We start from the raw sequence: 23,972 nt of genomic DNA on the forward strand, positions 1-23,972 counted from the left end.
CCTTAGGCATGAACCAGCTGGGTGCCAATGGGCCAGTCACCCTCTCTCAGCCCTAGGAAGAAGGCAATGGCAAACCACTTCTGAAAAACCTTTCCAAAAAAACTTCAGGGACCTGTCCAGGCAGTCACCAGGAGTCAACACTGACTTGAAAGTGTGTATGCATGCACGCGTACACACACACACACACACACACACACACCCATGTACATGAAGGAAGCTGGGTTTTCCCCTCTCCCTTGGATTTGTAATTGTTATTATTGGTTTAAAAAAAACCTGTTACACTAAGATCGCACTTGCACAACATGCTACATCTTAAAGAAGGGTAGTCAAATATAATTGTATTCACTACTATAAATTGCCAGAGGTCATTCTTGATTTAGTGGTAGCGAGGCATCGATGAATGAATGAATGAATGAATGAATGAATGAATGAATGAATGAATGAGCTGTGTGAAAACAAATAAATCATGCTGTGTTTCCTAACTTGATAGCCTAATTCATCAACGTGCTAAATAAAAGTTGGGTGTCCCACAAGAAGACTGAATCATGAAAAACCCAATCCTACTTTAGTCTAGTCTAACTAACTGTACAAATTTGGCTTAAATTAATGCATTCCTCTGTCTTCTGCCTGAAAGTAGTAGGAAATTCTTTAAGTGTCACCAATCATTGTGTGTGGAGGCTCCCAGGGCCACAAGGTGATGTACAGGGCTGTCCAGAACCATGGCTTGCTCATCCCAGAAATACATCCAATGCCTCACCATTCTTACTTGATTTGCTGCTGGCTGACCTGCAACCACCGTTGCTGGGCATTTCTCGTTATAGTGTGAAACTGATACGTTGGATGCCCACTGGTCCAGGAACCCTTTGGGTGTGTAGATCCCACAGTCCATGATGCTTGTTGTCTGCTCAAACTCTTCGCACACACCATCCCCGTCATGGAAGTAGCAACGGCTCGGTTCATCTATAGAAAGGAGAATGCCATGCGGTCAAGACAGAAGCAAATGCCGTATCTCCACCCAAAAGCACAAGGATGGCACATGATGTGACTTGACAAATCAATGTGAACAGTGCTTTTGGAAAGCCAAGCTCTTGCCCTAGAACTAAATTATGCAAATTAGAAACATTTGCACAGATTTACTCATCTGGCATAAAGCACTTCACTTCCATCACAGTCTGGTTTTCATCACTCTACTCCCCACCACCCTTTCTTCTTGTCAAATACTGGGTTGGCAGAGGGCAAGGAGACAGAGAGAGGAACAGTGAATTGCTAACATATGTATCAGAGGCCAGTTGTGAACCACACATTTTCACAAGCCTGTCAGCAACTTCAAGAGTATTGTCACATAAAATGTGACCACCGCTTGGCCCTGTTCTAACATACTTCATCACTGACCTGTGGCCATGTGTTATTAAACTAGTTGTGTTTTGGCCATGTATCCATCCAAATTCATCTATGAGAAAGTTCCACCAATTTCAATTGCAGCCATTACCCCACATCTACTCTGACCTGGCTATAGTCCTTCTGTTAGCGGGACAACTTTTCTAAGATCAAACCTGAGACCTTATGCATGAGAAGGATGGATCTATGATCCACATAGCCAAGTCTGGAGCCCTTCTAATCACCTCTTTTTGGGGTCTTAACACTGAATTGAACCTGAAGTTTCTGCAGGTGAAGTATAAGATCTAGCAGTGATGGATGTTCTTCTCTTGTTAATAAAGCTAATTACTTAATTATCAGCCCAAGGAGCACCACTATGGACTCATGATTGTCCTTAGAGATCCAAGAAACTGTCTTATACCCAAACTATTTGCCCACCTATTTTAGAATCGTTTACTCTAGTTTACAGTTGTTCCCCCCACAGAAAGGATAAAAATCTTCTCAATAAAAGAAACTGGGGCTTTCCACAGGCTACAGATTTGCTACCTTCCCAAGGAACAGCCTGTTCCTGCACTCCACAGACCACCACTGTCCTTGTTCTCTATACATGACCCTAAAATTCCCAGGAGATTCCCTACCCAGGGGCTTACATTCATACATCTGAATCTTGACACACAAACTCATGTAAAACCAAAAGAAGTAAACAAAAATAAACACACACAGGGTTAGAAAATAACAACAAAGCAAATTAAGAGCTGGCAGAGGGCGACCGATTTTGGTGGCTCAATGCCAGCCAAGAAACTCCAGGCTCCAGTGTCATTCCTTATTTTGTTCTATCATGATCCTTGCAAAACACCAAGTTTAGTGAGGACAAAGTCCTAGTAATTGGAAGCCTCTATTTATCCCACATGCAGCCTGTGTGGGAAAAGGGAGGAGGGGAAAAAGATGAAAACAAGCTTGAATGAGACACCCAACTAGACTGGAGAGAGAAAAAGCAGAGAAAAATTGAGCTGCTTTCCACAGTACAGTATGATCCATGGTCCTGGATGAATGCCCTTTCCTATCTTAACCAGGTTGCTCCAAACCTGGAACCCTGACAATATGAATTCCAACATGTCTTGGTGATGCCAGGTTTAAGGAAAACGACTGAAAACCAGCAGAGCTTTCCCAACAGGGCCTTCTCCAGCTGCTTTTTCTTCATGCCTTTATTTCTTTTATTAAAAACTTTTCAACTGCCCTTCACCAAAAGTTACTAACATTATGGGGAGGGAGGGGAGGCGAGGAAGACAGTCCAGTCAGTAATCTTTACAAGAACATTTGGAATTGTGCCTGAGGAATCAAATCACAGTCCTCGTTTCGGTGGTTTGAGGAGGGCTGCTCAAATTTGTTTGAGTAACTATCATTTGTCTGATTCCAGCTGCCTAGACATTAAATCTCAATATCTCTGGTGGACATAATCTAGATAGGACCTTTCATTTTGATCGTTTTTCCCCCAGCTGCTGCCTTCCTACAAGCCTGGAATATTTGTTCCCTAAGATCTATATCACCCTGACCCTGTTGGGCATCCGAAAAAGCTGTAAAAACCTGATTCTTTCATCAGACCCTGGAGGAGGAGGGAGAGGTCTGCTCCCTGGGGCTCCTTTGGTGGGGAATAGTTGTGTTCTTATTCTCCCTGTCATGCCATGTACTCTTTCAGTGTTTTTGTTCTGTTTTTAACTGCTTTTCCCCGGGTGTTGTAATCTTCTTGTGTAAGCCGCCTAGACCCACCCTCTAATTGAGGCGACGTGCAAGTTGAGAAATAAATAATGACAAATATATCAACCCCCCCCCCCCCAAAAAAAAGAGGAAGGCATTTCTCTCATTCACCTAGATCATAGAAGGGTCTGCTTCCAGCAAGTACAAGTCCTGGTGGGTGACAGTGGCTCCTCTGTGCTGAATCGCTTCCAAGAGAGTAACCTTCCCCCGACATTTCTTCTCAAGTTATACTGTGAAATAACATGGCAAGAGCCAGAATAAATTAGATCATTACAATTCAATTACTTAATGACTCCGCCTCCCACTCCATTCCACCCCCACAGCATTCAGTTCCAATTTCTTAATAGCGTAGTGCATTTGGGAAAAGAAACTGGGAAGAATATAGACTGCAAGGTTTAAAAAGTCTACAGAGAAAGTACTCTTAATCCTTACACACTCTCTCTCTCTCTCACACACCCCCCCCAAATGGATAACAAGGAACATGAAGGGTCGTTACTTCAAGTTTTTTGTCTCAGGGCACTCCAACACTGAGAATGCTTTTTCAAAAAGCCTGGAACACCTAGAAGTTCACTTCACTGGGTTTCTTGGACAAATTGAAATATTTCCAGGTACAGGTTGCTATGAACCCTGTCTAAATTGTACCAAGCCTAACATTTCAAACCATGCCAGTAGCAGTAAACTACTCAGAGGTCCAACGAAATCCTGTTGGCCCAAAGGTTTTTTTGCACTGCCCATTCCAGATTGAAAAACTGCCCCAATCATCTGTTTTGCTGCATATTCATCTATGGGGGTGGGTGGGGGAGAGTTCTTTAACCAAGTCTCAGGCTCAGGTCAGCGGGGCAAGAATGATTTGTTTATTTTATAGACAGCTCACATTCTCTCGTTCTCCCAACGGGGGGGTTTTGTTTTTATTTTTTTAATGTTATAGAATCACGATCTGAAAGCCATGAAACCTGATTAGAAAGGGAATTCCTTTGCTTCACGAGAAATACGCTGTACACCTTTGGGGAAGTTCACTTAGGTGCTCTGTGTAAGTGTTGTGTCAAGGCCTACAGCTGCACACAGAACCAATTGGCCATAAAGCTAATTCTCTGCCCCCCCCCCCATGCCTTCCTTCCAAGGTCACAGCACCCAAAAATAAATAAAATCAGAAATGGGGCACTTCTAAGCTCAGCCTTGTTTCTACCTATACTATGGAAGACTCGACCAGGCACAATTTTAGTTTTTAATTTTCTAAACAGAAGTCAGTTTGAAAATGGCAATCTCTCTTAGGATACGATGCCCTTCCTATGAAGCATCTTTCAGGCCCTGGGAGGGGGGGATATTCTTTTTTCATACCAGGCACCACTGCTTAAAAAGAAGAAGAAGAATATAACAACGATACACCTGTAATAAGATCATATGTTCAATTTAAGCAAGCAAACACTGGTCTGCTCCATTGTGATGAATTGATTCATATGGAGAAAAGGCAATTCTTCAAAAACAATCTGGGCCAAGCTTGTGATCCGGTACAGCAGCTAATTTGTTCCTGATTATGTTTAAGACCTTAATAAATCTTTCTGCTCCAAGCCTTCAAAAGCTCATGGGAGCAGAGGAATGGGAGACAGAAATGTCTGGATTAAGACAGAAGTTCTCCAAGTGATTAAAGAAAAGGCTTGCTGAACGCAACACAGACGGTGAACATGGCCCATTCTTGGACTGCAGCTCAGCTCTTCTGAGTCGGCACGTCCTGCCCTCTATTACCTTTTTGGCAAAGCTTGCCCCAGTGACATGGGTTAGGAGAGCCAGGAAAAGATTAGGTAGACTTCAGAAAATGATGGGAAAATGTAGCTTAACTACTGTATTTCTTCTCAATTTGTTTTCTTTTTAAGGAAAGACCTGTTCTTAATTTTGGCAGGTCACTATGGAATATTTCAAGTTGCCCTTTTCAAGGAGGGTAGCTGGACTGACCTAAGATGTTCGAGCTCTTGAGGCAGAAAGAAAATTAAAAGTAGCTCAGTGGAAAAGAAATGACCACTGAGTTCGATGCCAAGTTTTAGGTTTTGGACAAGAAAAAGAACAGCAAGAAAAAGTAGATGGTGCAGAACTGGCTCAAACATATTTCTGGATCTCTGCCAATAACCTGGACATGATCCAACAGCTAGAGGCAAGCTGCAAAAAAGGCAAATGCGATTGCACTGATGACACTAGTTTTCCACATCAAGAGAAGTGGCAGTTCCATTTCATTCCATCGTTAGCAGACCTTCTCTGGGGCCCTTAGTCCTTTCTTCATGAAGAACGTAGACCAATCAGAGAACAAAAAACCAATCTGTTTTATGCAGAAAGACTGAAGTCCCACGCTCTCTTGTCCATACAACACAGTTGAACATGTAGCAACTACATTCATGCAGGATACTCTGCTTAGTTCATCTTAAACTTGGTGAACTTCTTGAGGCTTAGCAAGCCATGTGAATCAGGTCCTTTGGTAGTTTAACGATGAATATAGGGTAAGGCTTTGTCTAAGAGAGCCTGGCTTATCTCCTCATTACAAATTGGATAGGGCATGCATGAAATTGGCAAGTGTTTATTTTCATTGTTCCTTATAACAAACTGGATCTTGGCAATGCTGAAAAACTGATAAGACATTGGCTGCGCCCTTATAAACAGCAGATGTGGTGTTAAACAGATGCTTTGACAGATTGCAGAGAGGAAGGTGTCATGAACCTGCTCCCTTGGAAAAGCGGATCCTCCTCTTTCAAACAGGTCTGGTTAACTTCCTGGGATTTATCAGAATTATTTCCTGGGCCACAGATTATGGGTGAGAAACTCCCCCCACCCCCATCAAGGGCTGTTGGAATCCACATGGTGAGTAGAGTTGAAAGAAGAGCTGGATGAAACTAGAACCAAGGGGTTATACTTGGTCTCTCTGCTCTACTCCAGCTTGGCATTAAGGCCAGAGAGCTCAATCAGTCCTCCTTAAGGTTCTGTTTGCTTGCTTGCCTGGTTATGCGTTATCAAGTCGCTGTCGACTCTTAGTGACCACACAGAGAGATTTTCTCCAGGATGATCTGTCCCTACTTCAAGACTTCAGCGGGCCTCTATTTTATCCATGCCTGAATCAAAACAGACAGAAAAATCCCCCCTACAGGGCCGTTCCTCTCATACAGACCCATCCCATTTCACAAACTACATTGAATAATCTGGCACGCTCGCCTGAAAACCTTAGGTCCAATTTCAAGGTACGGATAAACTAGTATATCCATACGGATTTGCCAGGCCGCATCTTTTCCAGAAGACTCAAGTGCAATACCAATAAAAAGGAAGGTCCAAAACCTGGAAAAAAAATAGCTATACATTTCCCTGCTCTCTGATGTGCTTGCTTGCTAAATGCTTGGAATATTTTTCTTTGGGTTTGGGGGGGGGGGGGTTGCCATGGAGATGCGTGCTATCCCAAGAGATCCAGAAATCAGGTTTGTTCACCTGATGTTCTTTGTCACATTGGTGGCCTGCAATGCATGGTACATATGGAGAGGTCTCTCTACAATCTGATCCCCAGAGAAGATGTGCCTCAAGCTCAGGCAGGGAGTTAACTGTCAAATGAATGATGGAGTCCAGGTCTTTCCAGGCTGCACCCCACACATGTAGGCGAACTACAGCTTCCAGTGGCCCTGGGCCAGCAAGACCATACCAGTGGAATGTTGGGAGACCAACAGCTGGAGAACCAGCCCTCGCTTAACCACTCTATCACACTGACATGTTCCCTGTGGACAGATGGCCCTTTCTTTCTGTTTGTTTGTTATAGATACTTTTGGTTTTTGAGAAGAAGCAGAAAGAGATGGGGCTAAGTGGGTGCAAAACCTCCACCACATTAGGAAGTGGGCAGAACAAAACAACAGCTTTCCACACTGCAATGCAAACCCAAAAATATGAATCTAATTTGGGTTTCCACCAGGGAATGCATTGCACAAACCAGCAGGGATGGACCCACAGGGCTGCATCCTGTTTTCGGTTTGGGATGGAGGTGCTGGCACCAGAATTATCTTTTCTTCTACAATAGTCAGTCTTTAAAAAAAAAAAAAAAAATGGGAGGGGGGACAAGGCAGCCCAGACAAAATTAAAGAGGCAAGGAAAAGGGATATTTTTAAGGCTGATTATTTATTTAGGGATCAATCCAAAGGCAACAAGCCCAGAATCATATAACTACATGTCCAATTTTGATTTTATTTTATTTAAAAAAATGAACAAGAATGCACAAGCATTGTTTCTGAGTTACAGATTCTTGGACCAAGTTGGCTTCTGCATCGACCTCCCTCTGCCAACTGCAAAAGTCTATTCAGGGTCAACTCCCCACTGCTTTCCCTCATGGAAGCAAAAAATGATTGCTGGCCAAGCGCAGGTTTTCATTGCAAAGAAGTTCTGACTATGTCATACGCCAGATTACAACAAAAACAAAAGGCAGTGATGATCCGCTGGCTAGAGCAGAATACAGTGCCGGAAACTGTCTTCCAGCTTCCTGGAAGTTTTGTTCCCCTTTCAAAAGAGGCTTCTGAGTTTCCTTCTCTCATTCTCAGCTTGTTCTTGATGCTGTTCAACGGACTTTCTTGTTGCCTCTATTGTTACTTTCAGTTAATCATCATACATCAGGCTGTAGCCTTCCCTCACTGCTCCCTCTTTTGGAACAGGACAAGAATCCATGGGGAGAGTTAATCAAGGTGGGGGAAGCTGAAGAGGCTTCAGATTGCTTGAAATATGATAATTAAATGAAAGACAGGGCATTCCCAGGCACACACACCCATATACACCCTGCTCTTAACTAAGAGAAACATACAAACACCACTTCCCACTTATACAGTTGTCTCCAAAATCATCATGTCCTCCAAGAATCCTCTTAAATAAACCATTCATCAATTAGAAGGAGAGCAGGCATTTGTAGGGCACCCAAAAATAGGGTTAAGGGCAGACTTTCTCAAGCTTTTGACTCTCCGGGTCCTGTGGGACTACAAATCCCAGGCTTCTCAGCCAATCTTCTGACTAATGACAGCCTAGTCCAATGATGCTCACAGGTCTAAAACTGGGAAAGACTGAACTAGGAAGCAGAAAAGCTTAAGATGGGCCATTATTCTCCTGTTTATCATCTGCAGGAGGGCAGAAGATAAGGGATGGACAAAGGCCATATACTTTTTGTTGTTAGGGTTATGAGTAAAGCAAGGAGTCTTTGCTTTAATCTTGTTTACAGATTAAAGTGAGGTGAAGACAACAGGCATCATCAGTGCTGTGAGCCATCCATTTCTTGAGGTTGTGAAAAAAGAAGGGGGTACAAAGAAGCAGAAAACATCTTTGCCATGAGTATGGATGGTCATCTATCAATTTATTTTAAGCATATTGGTTTAACAAAATTAAGCTTTGGGAGAGGAGGGAGGAGAAATTAGGGGAGGGAAGATGAAGAAAATTAGATTTGTGTCATTCCTCCCCAGAGAACTGCCTCTCAAATAGAGCTCAGGGGCTTGTGAATATTCATTGTTTCCCTGAATGCATCATTAGTTCCTGAAACAAAGAGGTTGGGGAGATAAGGGCAAAAGAGATCAGATTTATGGAAAGAGACAAAGGAGGGCTGGCAGAAACCCCAAAAAAGAAGACCATGGGTCCCCCACAGATTCATCCAGGGATAGTCCTTTAGAAAATGTTGTCTTCAAAAATGCAGAGCAAACTATGAAACCAAGACAGACCTGAGTCTGAACCAGGTAAAGTTCTCAACTTGATCAGCTTTTTGTATCACACAGGCCAGCCACATCCATCCAGAAATCTCACAAGCAGGGATAGACGATAACACAACCCTCTCTCACCACTGCTCACTACCAACTGATGTTTGGGACATGCAGCCTTGGGCTCTGGTGGTAGAACATTTGTACCAAGGTTAGCAGCCACTGATAGCCTGTTCCTCTACAAATTTGTCCAGTTCCCTTTTCAAACTTTTTCAACTGACAACATAGCATCAGATGGTTTAACTCTGTATTTTGGATGTGTGATTCCCCCCCGCCCCCAGTAACCTGTATGGTGGCCACCTTCATAAATTTGAAAAATTAGAGGACCATCATCAACTTGAAGGTTTCTTCTAGCTGAAGATCTGTCCAGCCCAAGTCTGGTTTAAAGGTCAAAGTTCTAAGAACGGAGAGTAACATAGACCTTAAGTTCCCCATCACACACCAAAACCGACTTGTTCCACCATCCTTCCTGTCCCTTAATAGTAGGAGGCATGCATTTAATTACACCACGAAAGCATGCATTTATTTGCACATGGTACATGGGAAATCTAAGATACTTGCAGAAAGAAGGGTGGGGGGAGAGGAAACCAGCAGACAAACAAATGCTAGTCAGCTGTAACCCAAACTGTAAGAAACTGCGATGCTCAGTTCCCTGCACCCCTGACATTAGAGCTATATTCTTCAGGCAAAGGTACCACATCAGAACACGTAAAAGCAAGGGGGCCAGGTGCCAAGGAACTGTATTCTGGTGTGAGTACTGGAAGAACAAAACACCATTAATCTGATCTGCTCTCTTTTATTCAGCTTTTTGTGTGCATGAAAAAGCCCCTGGGTTTCAGGAGGCCAGGGCAGTCTGACCAAGATAGGAAAGAAAAAAAAAAGTGGGGGGGGGATACAGACAGAGAGAGAGAGAAGACCACACATTCACTCTTGTTCCTGCTATTCTTACCTCCCATGATCTAAAGCAGATCGATCCAAGTCTTATCTGATTAGAAGGAGGCTTGGGGCGAAGAACAAGCCAGGGAAAACATAAGCAGAAGCTAACTACGTTACAGGCCAACAAGCACAAGCAAGAGGCTTTGTGAGCTGAGAATGCACAGAGGCAAAAGACGACCCATCCGGGCAAAAAAAGAGCAAAACACAACATCCGTTCCTCCCATGGAAAAAACCAACCCACCCACCAACATGGAGCAGACATAGAGAGGCAAAGGAATACGCATCTGACGGATTGGCATCCCACCAACCCATCCAACTTTGCAGTAGAGGGTCTGAAAGGGAAATCCTCTCTCGGGTACTTCGGCCTACTTTGGGGGACAGCGGACAGCAGCACTGACACATTGGAGAGGAGGAGGGGGTCTGTTTCTCTCATAGCTAAGAATGGAATCCTCACTTGTGTTTCCGTTGCTAAGGCCAAAGAAAGGGGGAGAATGTCACCTCCATTTTCAGGTACGTCCAGAATTCGCAGGTTGGTCATTTACAGGAACCTGATGAAGATTAACCTGAACGCCTAGGGTAGCAGTAGGCATGCTAGGTTCTCAACCCTGGAATGTTCTAAGATGGGAATAGGGAGAGGGCATGTGAGTAGAGATTCAGATCAGCATTCCTTCACCTGTGCCTCTCCTAATACTATGGATTGTGTCCCCACTGGCTGGAGATGATGGAAGTTTTTGTGGGGAGGACTGCTAAGCTGTGGAGGCTTGGAGTAGACAAACCTATAACGGAGTGGACGGTCAAGTGCTATCAGGCTAAGTGAGGTAGAATCTCCAAACCAGAGGATCTCCCGGATCCAGAAAATATGGATGAGCCAGGCTTGGAGCAATAGACAAAAACTGCTCATCGTGAACTGTCTCAGAAGGTGGTGGTGGTGGTGGCCTTTCCTGAGCTGATGATAGATAAGCGAAGAATGGATGGCCAGCTGTCACTCTTCCAACTTCATGCCTATGTTCACAGAACACAGCTAACCAGGACAGCTGCAAAATGAAGGCTGCCTTGGCGCAACATGATGAGCTCTTGATGAGCTTTAACCTCGTGCGTGTGTTTCTATATTGGGTGAATCTAGCCCATTTTTTAAAGTTGACGTTTCATGGCACTGTGCACATCAAGAAAATGATCTGATTTGGGAACTAGGTTAAGCATGGTGCTGAATGCAGCCCAGGATTCTAGAGCTTGCCTTCCCATTGTTGAAGGCCATCTACCCGTCCAGATGGCCATGTGGTCGAATCTGAAATTGCAGCCCCACTGCGGTAATTATTGGTTTGCTATTCAGCAGGGCATGCAACCCCATACCCTCCATTTCTTGGCTGAGACAGTTGAGTGACTTGTGCGGGTTCAACAGGAACTTCAACAGATTGTGTTGTCAACATCCCAAGTCTCATTATAGAACAACCTATCTATTTCTAAGGGGTTTTTTCAGTGGGCAGGCACCAATGGCCATGCCAGGTGGGAAATTTGGGAATAGTAGGCCCAAATTTATTTATTAGCAGCATGCTTGCTGGTAAAGGCTGCTGACAAGAGGTCAAAAACAACTTAACGTTATCCTTTCTTTCTTCTACTGTAAAGGAATCATTGAACACCTCAGGCCATTTTAACTGTTTTCTGTTTTTCTGATTAACAGAATGCAATGCACACAGTGTATGTATCAACCAAGCTACAATGTTTTGCCCAACATGATGGTGGGGATGCTAAGACAGCACCCTTCACCTGCTCAACATCTGAGTACCAAAATCTACTTTAGGGACTGGACTTTCCCATTTAATTGCTCTAATTAGCAACAGTCAGCTATGCCCTTTGTCCTTTTATGAAGCATTGTGAAGACTGATTCTACCACTAGTGTGAATTTCTTTGCTCTAGGAGTCACAGAACCATTTCCAAAAAAAGAAGAGGGAAAGAGAAGGAAATTTATAATGAACAGCTAAATCTTTGGTCCCCCATCTCTTGATCACTCCAAGCATCCTCCAGCCATTGTGTGCTGACAATCATTGCTAATCAAGGCTCAGAAAAAAACAGATCTGGTTAAGCAATTATCATCCCTGAAAAGGAAGGATAAAAGCAACTTTGATGCCCCTTCAAGGGTGCTGATTAGCATCTCAAAGGAGATGTCAACTTCTTCAGCTTTGCCAACTTGGGCTCCCAAAGACTTATTCTTTACCCTTCTAAGCTTTTCAGAGCCCAGCTCCCCCTAAAGATCCCCACAGATAAGTTTTAACTGGTTCTAGGATTTAGAATCATGGGGGAAGGGCTCTAATCACAATTAAACCAGGAAGGATTGATCAATTCCATCGCCTAGGATGAAATATGAAGAACACCAAACCTGGGAATTGGCATTTTCCAAACCGGGCTATGATGTAATCCTTGGAATTTGCAATTTCTAACCAGATTTAGTCAGCCCTTCAGTTCCAAGAAGCTGAACGGAGGCTTTAGCAAAGGAACTTAAGGTGAGTGACAAATTCTAGAAGGTGAGCCACGTTAGGTTAACTCTTCCTTCCCATCAAAAGAAGTAACAATCCACTCTGTGTGCTCTCACACCATGTAAGTCTTCAGCTTTTTCACATGGAGATCGTTTCCATAAACAAACCTCCTTTCTCCTTGTCATGTTTTTAGGCTCTATCCATCTTCCATTTTCAGAGCGTGGCTTAATTTTTTTTTTAGGCACTAGCGTCTTCTACTTTAACAGGATCCTAGTGATTCTTTACCCAACACACACATCAGTGTGAATGGCCACACAACCCATAAGATCTCTACAAACCTCAGCAGTCACCCACAAGCTCAGGAATGGAGGTTGCATAATCTTCTTTCCTCCTTATATATCTGAGTCTCAGCTGAATCTGGGTGAAATTTAAGGCTCTTTATACAGAGTGGCCACAACACATATTATTCTAGCAAACAAGAGGACAGCAGACTTAGTAACAGCAGCATTATTGTGAACGTTGTACACAAGTAATGCTACAAACATGGTGGACTGAGGATTATGGGAACTATCTAGCTGGCAATACTCATCTACCCATGGTTTAGTCAGCTGACCCCACCAGCCTTATGGCCACTTTTATTCCAGTGCCCCTCCAAAGGGGTTAACAACACAGCATCCATAAGGGCTAAAGTAACCACAGAGTGATTATCTATCTATCTATCCATCTATCCATCTATCCATCTATCCATCTATCTATATCCTGCACAAATCTTACAAAGATACTAAAACATCCCAGAGCAATAATGGCACCAGACCCACCCACCCCCAAACTCCTCAGGAAAAGCTCTGTTTTCAATTTTTTCCCCAGAAGACAGACAATCCTCCTCATGGAAAAACAATGCTTCCAAGTTTAGGTTCCCTTAACCTTCTGGAAATGGGACACAACCAGCTGTTTCTCCCAGCACAATCAAAATAGTTGGACCAATTCTGGTGGTGGGGGTGGGGGTGGGGATTCAGCCAAGCCATATTCTTTTTTTTTTTATTTACTAGCCAAAACTGAAGAATTTGAATCAGAGTTTGAATTTTGAATGAAAGTATCCAGGTTCTCACCATATTTCAACCACAGGACTCCACTTTTTAAAAAACAAAGTTGAAATCTGAACAGATGAATGTATCTTAGAACATTCCCAAGTTCCTGCCTGAAATCTTGTGTTATTCTGAGCATTCCCACATAGAAGTCTTACAAGATCTCAAGAGCCTGACTGCTAAAGCTCAACCATTTAAAATAAATAAATAAAATTATTTTTGTATTCATTGCTTGGAAAGAAAATGCTGGTTCCACTCATAACAGTTACTCCTTAATCCAAGAAACCTGCTGGATGGATGCTTCAGGCCACCTTAGATGGAGAGGAACAGTCCTTTCCATCAGTTGACCATTTCATTATCGATACAATGTGGGCATGGTGTTTACCACTTATGATGGAGATACACCAGCAAAACTTACCTACACAGTTGAAAGATAATTCCTGCTGGCAAAAGAGGGAGCAACCATCACGATTCACTTTGTTCATATCATCACACTCTTCCCCAAGGTCTCTGCCAAGAGCAACAACAATTACCACAATCAGATTATTAAAATAAATGTTAAAGGATGGGAGGATCTGGAGAGAAGAACTTTAAACCTTAAGAGGTTAAGCCAACTTCTTCCTTACTTTTTTTTTTCTTTGCTTTTCTACAAGATGGACAGGAAAGAGAAAAGGGGAAGGTTTGTTGGAAACAATAGAACAGCAAGCAGACAATTTTGAATACATTTTGGACTACATAAAAAACCCTGTAAACTCCATCAGTGAGACTTGTTAAGAAGGGTACATTCAAAACAATGTAAATGCTGTCAACCCTTAATTGTGTTTTTGAACTGATTTTATGGTTTTCTCTTATACCCCTTTCCACCATTTGCAGCCTCCTTGCATGACCACACTTTCCAATCAGAAAACATTCTATGGAAAAATTCCTGGTTTCTTAGTATGAAAGCATGGGAAGCCAGGGAAACCGCAGACTATTGAAAAGAAGATGAATATGAAATGGAATACAGAATATTCACACACAGCACTCTTTCATCTCATTGATAAATTGATGCTTTGGTACATCATGCTTGTTCTATTACTCAATTAGATCATTTTCTGAGTCCACATCATGCTGAATCATACACTCACAAACAAGGCTGGGTTTACACACTAGCTAAGCCACAGAAACACTAACCAAGGTTAAAGCTAACCAAGCTTAGCCAAAGCCATTAGGGTTTCAATTGAGCTGGTTAAGCAGTCAGTGAATGCCAGAAATTTGCTTTGTTTGTTTGTCTTGTTCTGGTAGGAAATAAATTTGGAAAGCAAATTCTCTTTCATCAGAAGCAACAGGAATTGGTAGGCCAAGAGAAAAAGAAAGAATTTACCATACCTCACTAACATTAAGCCTTTTGACAGATGCAACTGTCCTTAACTTCAAACAATAAAAACAATAATAACAGCAAAAATCCCCTATAAAAACCAACCACAACCCCTTCTTTATTGTCAGGACATCATCATCATTCATTGCTCTTTTCTGCATTATCCCCCTGTGAAAAATGGCAAGCACCATGTCATTTTGAACACGGATTTCCACAAGCAAGTCCATCACGATCTCTGCCAAACAGCCTTCCACCAAAAAGTAAAAATAATCATACAGCCTTTTCCATGAGAGATAAAAATCAGGTTGGGCTCAAACTTTCTCACCGAAAACAATGGGATTTCATTTTTTTTTTTAAATACTGGATTTGAACAAATCCTTGACGTGCATGGAACCCAACAGCTTTAGATACAGCAGAAGAGGTGGCCCAAAGAATCATCTGTACTTACTTCTGAATAATCCCATCACCACAGTAGCCTTTTCCATGGGTGTATGACAGAGAGGGAGAAGGCTCACTTTCTTCTTCCCCAGAAAGAACAGAAACCCAGTAATGGTATGACGTGCCATCCTTCAGCTCACTGCAGATCAAGAAAAAGGAGATGTCAGCTGGACAATGAGCCCCTTAGAACCTGGGCATGATGTCCACTTTCTTGGAAAACCATATTTCCAAGATGCAGCAACGCTACATGGGAGACCAGTAGGCTTAGTACACAGCATGGACTTTCATGTATATGTGCATCACTGCTCATGTACCTTAGAAATAATGGATGGAGAATAGCACAATTCTTTTCTGTGCAGGCTTTCCAACTGGATGCAAAAGCATGTTGAATGCAAAGCAAGACCACAGTTGCTGAGGGGTCTTTCCAATTATCCTGAGCCTTCTGCCAGTGTTTTGCAAGCAATGACATTTAAAGGTTGTTTAAGAGAAACTGACTTAAGGCAAGGAAACATCCTTTTCTTTCTTTTTTCTCCCAACTTTGGTGAATGAGAGTGGCTGTCTTCTAAATGAAACCCAGATTGCAGGGTTGTGCAAAAATTAGCAAAATCATCCTCCCCATAAAGTGTGGTTTTGAATGTTACTGAGTTGTTTTGATTATTTCCAATGAAAGGGTTTCACTGTCTAAAGCTGCAAGGTTCTGCCATTGTTTTATTTGCTATAGAGATGAAAATGTAATTTATTCCTGTCTTACCCTAATAAGGTCATTTGTTTTATTCACAGGAGTACTAATTCATTTTATTAGAAATGGGGTGATTGCAATATTTGGGGCTCCTGGTTTGTAAGGTTGCCCCATTTACCTTTTAAGGTTCTACAAGTGATTCCAAACCCACCCAGAAGACTCTTTTTCCTTATTTAAGTATTAAAGCTTGTAGCAACCCAGTGTACACCCACCTTTTTGTTTATTCCAAGATTAAAAACAACTTACAACAATAAACAAGACGGAACATAAACCATAACAAAATAATTTCAAATTACTACTTAAATTAAAACCAATAATTAAAATAATTAAAAACTTAGGGAAAGAAGCATGTTTTTACCATCTTCCTAAATACCAGGGATATGAGAGCCTCAGGGAACAAAATTGAAATATCCCCAAACCCTAGAAGCTCCATGTAGAAAGGACATTATCAGTAGTAGCAGAACTACTATTGGTGTAACTACTATTGCTATTAGCATTATGATGACTATCATTTGTGTCAATGGAAGGCTGAACTCCCCCACCACCCCCACCCCACATTTTTGGTTTGAGAGGAAGGGAGGGAGGGGAGGGAGGGACAGAGTGTGTTTGGATTATAAATGGAAATATATTTAAGCCAGCCTGAAGTGAGCATTTATTGCTAATTTTAAATTACAGTTACCAAGCTGCTGGGTGTTTACATTTTAAAATTAACTCACAATATCTGTGCCTCATCTTCTTCATGAAGAAGATATGCAGCATGAAGTAATAAGATTCTGGATTCTCTCGTAAAGGAAAGGAAAGGAAAGGAAAGGAAAGGAAAGGAAAGGAAAGGAAAGGAAAGGAAAGGAAAGGAAAGGAAAGGAAAGGAAAAGGAAAGGAAAGGAAAGGAAAGGAAAGGAAAGGAAAGGAAAGGAAACCCTATCTAATAATTGCATCCATTATAACCTGGTGTTTTTTAAAGATGATATTGATGGCTGAAATTAGTAGCTATGTAGTTATGGCATTGTTGCCTCAACAGAATTGTTTTAAACGCGTTTATCAAACCCTGCAGACTGTTGTTTTAATGGAGAAAGAGGGAATGATGGCAGGGCAGAGAACGAATACTTTAGAATATTTTCAGTGATGCACCACAAAATGGATAAAGAGCTCCATTCAACCAGGCCAATTCTAGATGGCTATTTCAAGCCAGAGGAAGGTTGCTGTGAATCATCAAGCTGGTGTTCTCTTTCTACAGATAACTGAACAGAATGTCCTTCTACCCAAAGGGGACCAGAAGCTAACAAATAATTCAAAGAGAGTAGCTCAAGAATATGACCTAATCTGTGTTCTCAAATGAACCTTCCTATGAACTCCTTTGTCTTTAATCGTTCATCCCCCCACACTCCCAAATTCACTTATGGGTGTCTTTCCAGTCTGAACTCCCAGCACTGGAGGACCTCCTTCTGCTAGCTTTCAAATGCCAAACCTGTGCACCCTATGAAACAGCCTTGCTTTAAATAGCCAATTCCACCATCGTTGCCTCTCTAACAGCCCAGGGAATTTTACAAATCAGCCATTTCTTAGAGGCTGTTCCTTTTTCACATGGCAAAAGAACATCTCTTGTCGGCCATCACCAACAAGAATTAGGTGAATGTGGTAACTCACCTAATGGACATATTAAGTGTTATCTCAGAGTAAATTGGTACATTAGACCAGATATCTTCAACTTGGGTTGCTCAATCAACAGGGGCCACAATGAGCATTGAAACAAGCTTGAAGGCCCATGGCGGTCCAGTTGGAGGAAGTTTATGAACTTTCTGCCTGGTTCACCTTCTTCTATGACTGTAGAGAGTCTGAAATTAAAAACCAGACTAAAGCAACCCCCTTGTTTTCTTGGGCAACTCTAAGATTTTGCCTTCCTTTCAGCAGACAGCAGAACCATCAATCTTCTTGCATTTGTTCACCCAACACACCCTTGCTGATCCCAACCTCATATCCCAATCCTCTTTACAAGGGTATCATGTGAACAAGGCTTTGAGATGCCATTTACACAATTCTAAGAAGGAGAATAATACATGTACTTATTTATGACCTAAGGTTGTTGCCAAGTTACAAATTTATTATCTTCCATATATTTAAGCTGAAACAATATAAACATCAGGATGAAAAAAGAAGCACGATCAAAAGCACCTAAAAGTCAGTAAGAACACTCAACTTGCAGCATCCCTTAATTAATTAATTAATTAATTAAAATTGAGATGTCTCCTGAATTTTGTTCAAAGATACAGACATACAGAAAGCTTTTTTACCTGACTCCTGACACTTTTCAGCCTAAGGCAAACAACATGCATTTTCCAGGTTGGGATGAGAGTTACAAGTAGCATTCATAAGGACCCTAGGCTAGTTTACAGACCGTAGACCAGGGTAGGTGGCCAGCTGGCGTCCTATCTCCAAGATAGGCGTTCAGAAGCTTCATTTGGCCAACTGCCACTTCCTAGTTTCTACCACCTGAAGCAGGTATCTCACCCTAACAGTAGGCCCCCTCCCATGATCAAAAGAAACAAAGAAGGGGCTGAAAGAAATTCTATGGGATGACTCCCTCATACTTGGCGTGTCAACATCAAAAGCTGCCCTTCCCTAGTAGCACTCTGGTTTATTCTTTCCCTACAGACTTTGATCAGAAAAAAGAAGGGATACCAAAATGACCTTCTGTTCTAACTGAAAATCAGAGAGGGATTTTCATTTGGGTCCAAACTGGTCCCACTGAAGGTGTACAATTTCATCAGCTATTTCATCTTGTTGGAAAGTCAAGAGCGTTAGTTGTCCAGGTCCTGCATCTTTTGAAGCTTACAGACAAGAGGAAAGCCACTTTTTATAGATTCTGCGCAAAGGTAATTCCAGAATGCATTTCATGAGGCAAGCACACCGATTAGGCTCTGCCTTATTTCCAAAAGCTTAACTGGATAGAACACCAAGAATGCTGGCCTGGGTCTCAAAATTAAGCTATTTGTATCCAAAGCAAAGGAGATGGGCAGGATTTTGCAGATTTAAGGAAGAAAATGTTAAAAGCCAGAAGTTCCTTGCATTTGTGTTTTTTTCAACTGGGTCTGGTCTACTGCTGTTTGGACAAGGCACCCAAGGTGCACCAAAACCACCACAGCCAGGACTGATGGAAGCTTGCACACTAAAGAGACCATTGGGACACAACTGTCAGGGTTAACAGGGTGGGTATGTATGGCATGGCCCGCATGAAGGAGAAAATCCTGCTGAACTGAGGATTCCCACATGGGATCCCAAAGGTCATCTAGATAGTTACATGCCTTGTTCTGAGGGTCTTCATTATCCTATTAGTTCTACTGCGACCACTGACTCTTTTCTAATGTAGAAATTGTTTAATTCCCTAAAATAATGTAACTGTCTGGACCAGGAATGGGGAGGTATTTATTTATTTATTCCTGCAGTTTGTATGGCCGCCCATCACAGCAAGTGACTCTGGCCGGTGAACAACCTTAAAATAAACTTTAAAAAAATTCTCATCAAAGATACAAAATTAAAATACACATCAGTTGGGGAAGATATCACTATGAATGGTTGTTAACACAAGCAGGAGATGGGACCCTCTACACTCTTGGGGCCCCAGGCCTGGGCACAGAAGCAGGTCTTTAGTGCCTTGTGAAAGGCCAACAGGATTGGGGCCATCCTAATCTCTGGAGAGAGATTATTCCCAGGCTTGGACTCTGAGGCCTCCTCAGAGTTGTCCTACATGTTCCTCCCCAGTCCCTCTTCTGTAGCTCCTCCTGCTGCTAGAATATGACCTGGGAAGATATATCTACTCCTGTCATCCTTTAATTGACAGACCCACCACCCAAACATCATATACTGTAGACCACCATTCTTGGAGCAACAGGTGGAGCGTACATCTGAAAAACAATTTTGTCTTCTCCCCATTTCAATTTAAACCCTTAGAATAAAGACAAGCAGTTCAAAACAGAAGAAACTGCAAAGCATCTCCTTAACGTTTAATGTCAGTTTCTTAGGGCATCAAATAGAGAGCATTTTTGGCTAAAGAGATGGCTGGGAGTAACACACATGTGAAATGTTAAGGTGCCTCTCAACTTTGGGGCCTCTTTTAGGAGGGATGGTGGGTCTTGATTTCATCTGCTTTCGATTCCCAGGAGTGCCTAGGAGGAAGTCGCTTGCATTTCAAGCAACAGTTAAAGAAAACAAAAATAAAACAAACAGAACCTATTTCTCTTGGCCTATTCCCCACCATTTTTTTTTTTTTTTTTTTAAAAGAACCACTTCTCTGTTATCATCCAATTTGCAACTGGCCTCACAAAATAAGCCACAGAGAAAGCAGTAGATGAAGCTTGCTGCTTTCCGCTAAAGACAGACCCAGGGATTGAGAAGACATATTTTGGACTAGGGGACCAAACGGCTCTGGCCAAAACAAGCAAGAGCAGAGGAGGGAGATGGGAAAATGCACACAAGTTTAGAAAGGAAATTATTTTTAACACTGTTGAGTAATGCACATCCACCCGTGATGTCTTGCTTCCTTCAATCAAAGTCAGAAAATGCCATTTGTTTATGCCTGGGAGATTGTGGTATTTTAGAATTTACTCCAGCATCTAAATATGGTAAGAAATGGAATGCTACAGTGAAATAACACCCCATGAGAAAGTGTGTAACTATATATACATATATATAGGTGTGAGCAAATATTTTTGACCTCAACCCATTAACCTCATCTAACCTTCTCATCATACTTTCTCCATTCAAAAGAAAGGGGAGGAAAAGTGAGCTTCTAAGACTTGCCCTGAGAACTGTATGTGGCCAAGCCATTGCAAGTCACCTTCTGGCACAGCAAAAATGATACTAAGTCCTTTGTCTTCCCAAGAACCAGAACACAGACCCGCTGAAACCATTTAACACTTAATTCAAGATAAACACAACATACAAGGGAAAGGGCTGATTTGCACAATTCAAGATAACAGAATGAACCTCACTGACATAAGATACTAAGAGCCAAAATGAAAATGATGTTGCATCTTGGAAGCTGCTGGACCCATCCCCTCCTTTCAACAAAAAGGCATCTTTTCTGTTTGTTTTTCTTGAAAGCAAAAAAAAAATGGGTTTACACAAGATGCATAATTCAGCTTAACAAAGGACAATGTCTGTACTCAAATAACATGCTATGCCCAGATAAACCATAGGATTGCTTAAGCTGATGGCCTGATCTGCACAACACGCTAAAGTTCCTATAACATACTAAATTTCAAACTATTCAACCCCATTTTAATGTAGTCAAGCTTGTTGTTGGAAAACCAGACATCACATCTAGTTTACATTTACACAACAACTGTATTGCAACATCTACCCCCAAATGTTGGGAAATTCTATTCAAACATACCACAAGTACCATCGGACAGGATTTGGGGTATGGTGATGACCCCAAAAAAGGGGGGGGGAAGTCCCAGAGTTGTAGGTCCCCAGCTCTAGCCCCTGTTGCTGCATTAGTGGATGTGTGCACTGGGCAAGATCCCTTTCATCTCTTCCATTCTATGAAACCTATGACCCTGTGAACAAAGGGTTGACACTGCTAAATGGAGAGCAGCAAGAAATCACATTTCAGCCATCATTGAGATGACCTCCTCAAGGATACTGTGCACCCAAATTTTAGCTGTTACTCCTGATTCAAGAACCTCTAAATGATGGACTTCTGAAAGTTTTTTCCCCCCAAATCTAGAACAATGTGATCATGGCAATGCAGCCTCAGAGAGCCTTACTATGAACTTCAGAACCAGGCTAGGCCATGAAAGGATGCAAGGGATGGCACCCTTCTCAAGCAAAGAGGCACAAGACGACTTGTGGAAATAGTAAATGTCCTATTTTCCAGCTCTACAACCAGGAGAGGTACATCTCCAAAGCCAAGAGAAGAAACAACTGAGACATGGAAGGCCATGCACTAAAAGCAGAGTAAGGAAGCAGAAGCACCACCTTTGAGGAATGACGATGTAACTCTCTCCCTGGCTCAGTTTCCCAATTTAAACTATTTCCTCCCCAAAGTTGTTCATACACAGTAGTTGTTCCCACATTTATGGGAAAATGGTGGTGGAGAAAGATTAAACCCCCAACTCCCTGGATGTTCCTGTTCCAATCTAATTGAATCCCCATAGCATCAGAACATCCAGTCCTAAGATATCTGGCCCACCCCATAGAGGAGCAGTCCTAAAAAGAGGGCTAGGCTAAACCATCTTTGTTTATTTCTTATGGAGATTGCTACCCCTGCTGTCCAAATTAAATCTCCAGGGTGACTCACTTTAGTGCATTTCTTGATGCAAGCCACAGCATGAGACAAGCAAAGAATAAGCTTGCAGATAAAGATGTAAACAAGCCAACAATAAAAATAACCCACAAGTAAACAAATAGCAAATTCCGTCCCTTAACTGATCGTCCTCATATAGCTGAAACGGTGCTGTTTTCATGCAAAATGAAAATACTGAGAGATTTGGGGAAATTCCAACATTTGGAGAAAAACAAACCATCTTTAAAAGAGAAGTGTCTGATGCAGGGAAAGTGAGAAACCTGGTTGAGTTCATATAGCAGTTGAGGTAATACCTTGACTGCATTCACACACCCTGGTTCACCATATTTGGCTTGTTTGCAGCTTAGCACCACCATCTGTTAGAATGGTTTAATATAATGTGGGTTAGTTCAGTAACACTGGTTCAGTAGTGAAGGCATTGGATTAACACTAGGGAGAATCATAATCCAAGTTCATCCTCAACTATGGTAGCTTACTGGCTAAGGCCAGACATTGGTTGAGTATGTGTGTGATAAACAACTCCACCATCTTTTTCCCTGGTTCCCCAGGGACTGGAGACGTGACAGAGTGTTTTGGAAAGGGGCAAGGCTGGCCGGTTGGAAAATCAGCATGCGCCCATTTCAATTACAGTTCAGAACAAGTGAACAAATAATTGTTCTGGCCATTCCTTTTTGCTTACAGCACTTACGTGTCCACAAATTTCCGGCTGAGGTCCAAGATGAGGAATGAAGGACCTTTCTGAAAGGGAGGATCCCGAGATACTTTGTACTGGATGGGCTGGCAATTTGTACACTGGGTGCTCTGTGGGACTGAACTGATCATAGCAGCATCGATCTCCAGTTGCTCATCCAGGGTGTAAATCTGTATGCCGTAGACTTCCTCATTCATCTTCTCAACATCCAGTCGGATGGTCATGGGGACATCACAGAAGAAGTTCTGAGGCCCAAGTGAAATATTTTGTCCGTTGACCATCAACAATTTGATATCATTTACTGCTTCTTTGGAATCCCACTCGGGGGAAACGTAAGTCACCCAGATGGTCAGAGAATCTGGGATCACTGGATACTGGAACTCAAGCTCAAGATAGCATCCTTGAGGTTCGGGACATGCTGGTGGGACAGTTTGCTTGATGACAGCCGAGTTGGGAGTCCATGTCCGAACATCGGGTTTACATGGCTGTTCTACGTCTGGGTGCCCTTGAATACAGAAGAACAAAAAGGCAGAGAGGAATCCATCTTGCATTAAACCTAGCAAAACTAGGAACTCCAGAGAATCTGTAAGGCCTTGCACTAACCATCCATATAAATGAAGGCAAACTATCTTCACTGACTATAACATGACTTCAAATTAAAGGGTACCCCAAACACACAGCTGGGATGTAGAATGAGATAACATTCCTCCACATACTTACTATTTTGTTTACTTTAAGAACTGTAAGTCATCCTCTAGCAAATGGTTTCAAGACAAAATACAAGACCAACAGGAAGCAGACTGATCTCTACCCATAGTCCCCAGGCCATCAAACCAACATAAGGAAATGATAGGCAGAAAACAGCCATTTACTACAAGCAACATAGTCTCAGGTAGACCAAAAGTTGCTCTAAACTGAGGGCTTTTATGCTAAGTTAACTTGGAATTTTTTTACTTGTGAGGAAGACCATTGTAAAAACACACTAAACACCCTGCTGGATTAGGGCTACCACATCTGCAGAAGTCCACCAAAAGTGTTTGTATCTCTTTGTTGCCATCTAGTGGTCAACCAGATTCTT

The 23,972-nt window shown here is 42.3% G+C and overlaps 1 protein-coding gene across 1 annotated transcript in view; it reads right to left on the reverse strand.

Moving 5' to 3' along the window:
* Positions 1–23,972, reverse strand: part of PAPPA (pappalysin 1) — a 118,949-nt gene that overhangs the window by 55,958 nt on the left and 39,019 nt on the right. The window contains exons 7-10 of the mRNA XM_088146947.1: positions 22,892–23,399; positions 15,171–15,299; positions 13,784–13,875; positions 767–960 (exon numbers count right to left, since the gene is read on the reverse strand). Coding sequence (XP_088003073.1) covers positions 767–960; positions 13,784–13,875; positions 15,171–15,299; positions 22,892–23,399 — 923 coding nt within the window. The remainder of the gene's footprint in view (positions 1–766; positions 961–13,783; positions 13,876–15,170; positions 15,300–22,891; positions 23,400–23,972) is intronic.

This window comes from Python bivittatus, unplaced genomic scaffold (assembly GCF_059951505.1).
Source record: "Python bivittatus isolate LINGU-HERP-01145 unplaced genomic scaffold, Pbiv_v1 ctg000160_np1212, whole genome shotgun sequence".
NCBI lineage: Eukaryota > Metazoa > Chordata > Lepidosauria > Squamata > Pythonidae > Python > Python bivittatus.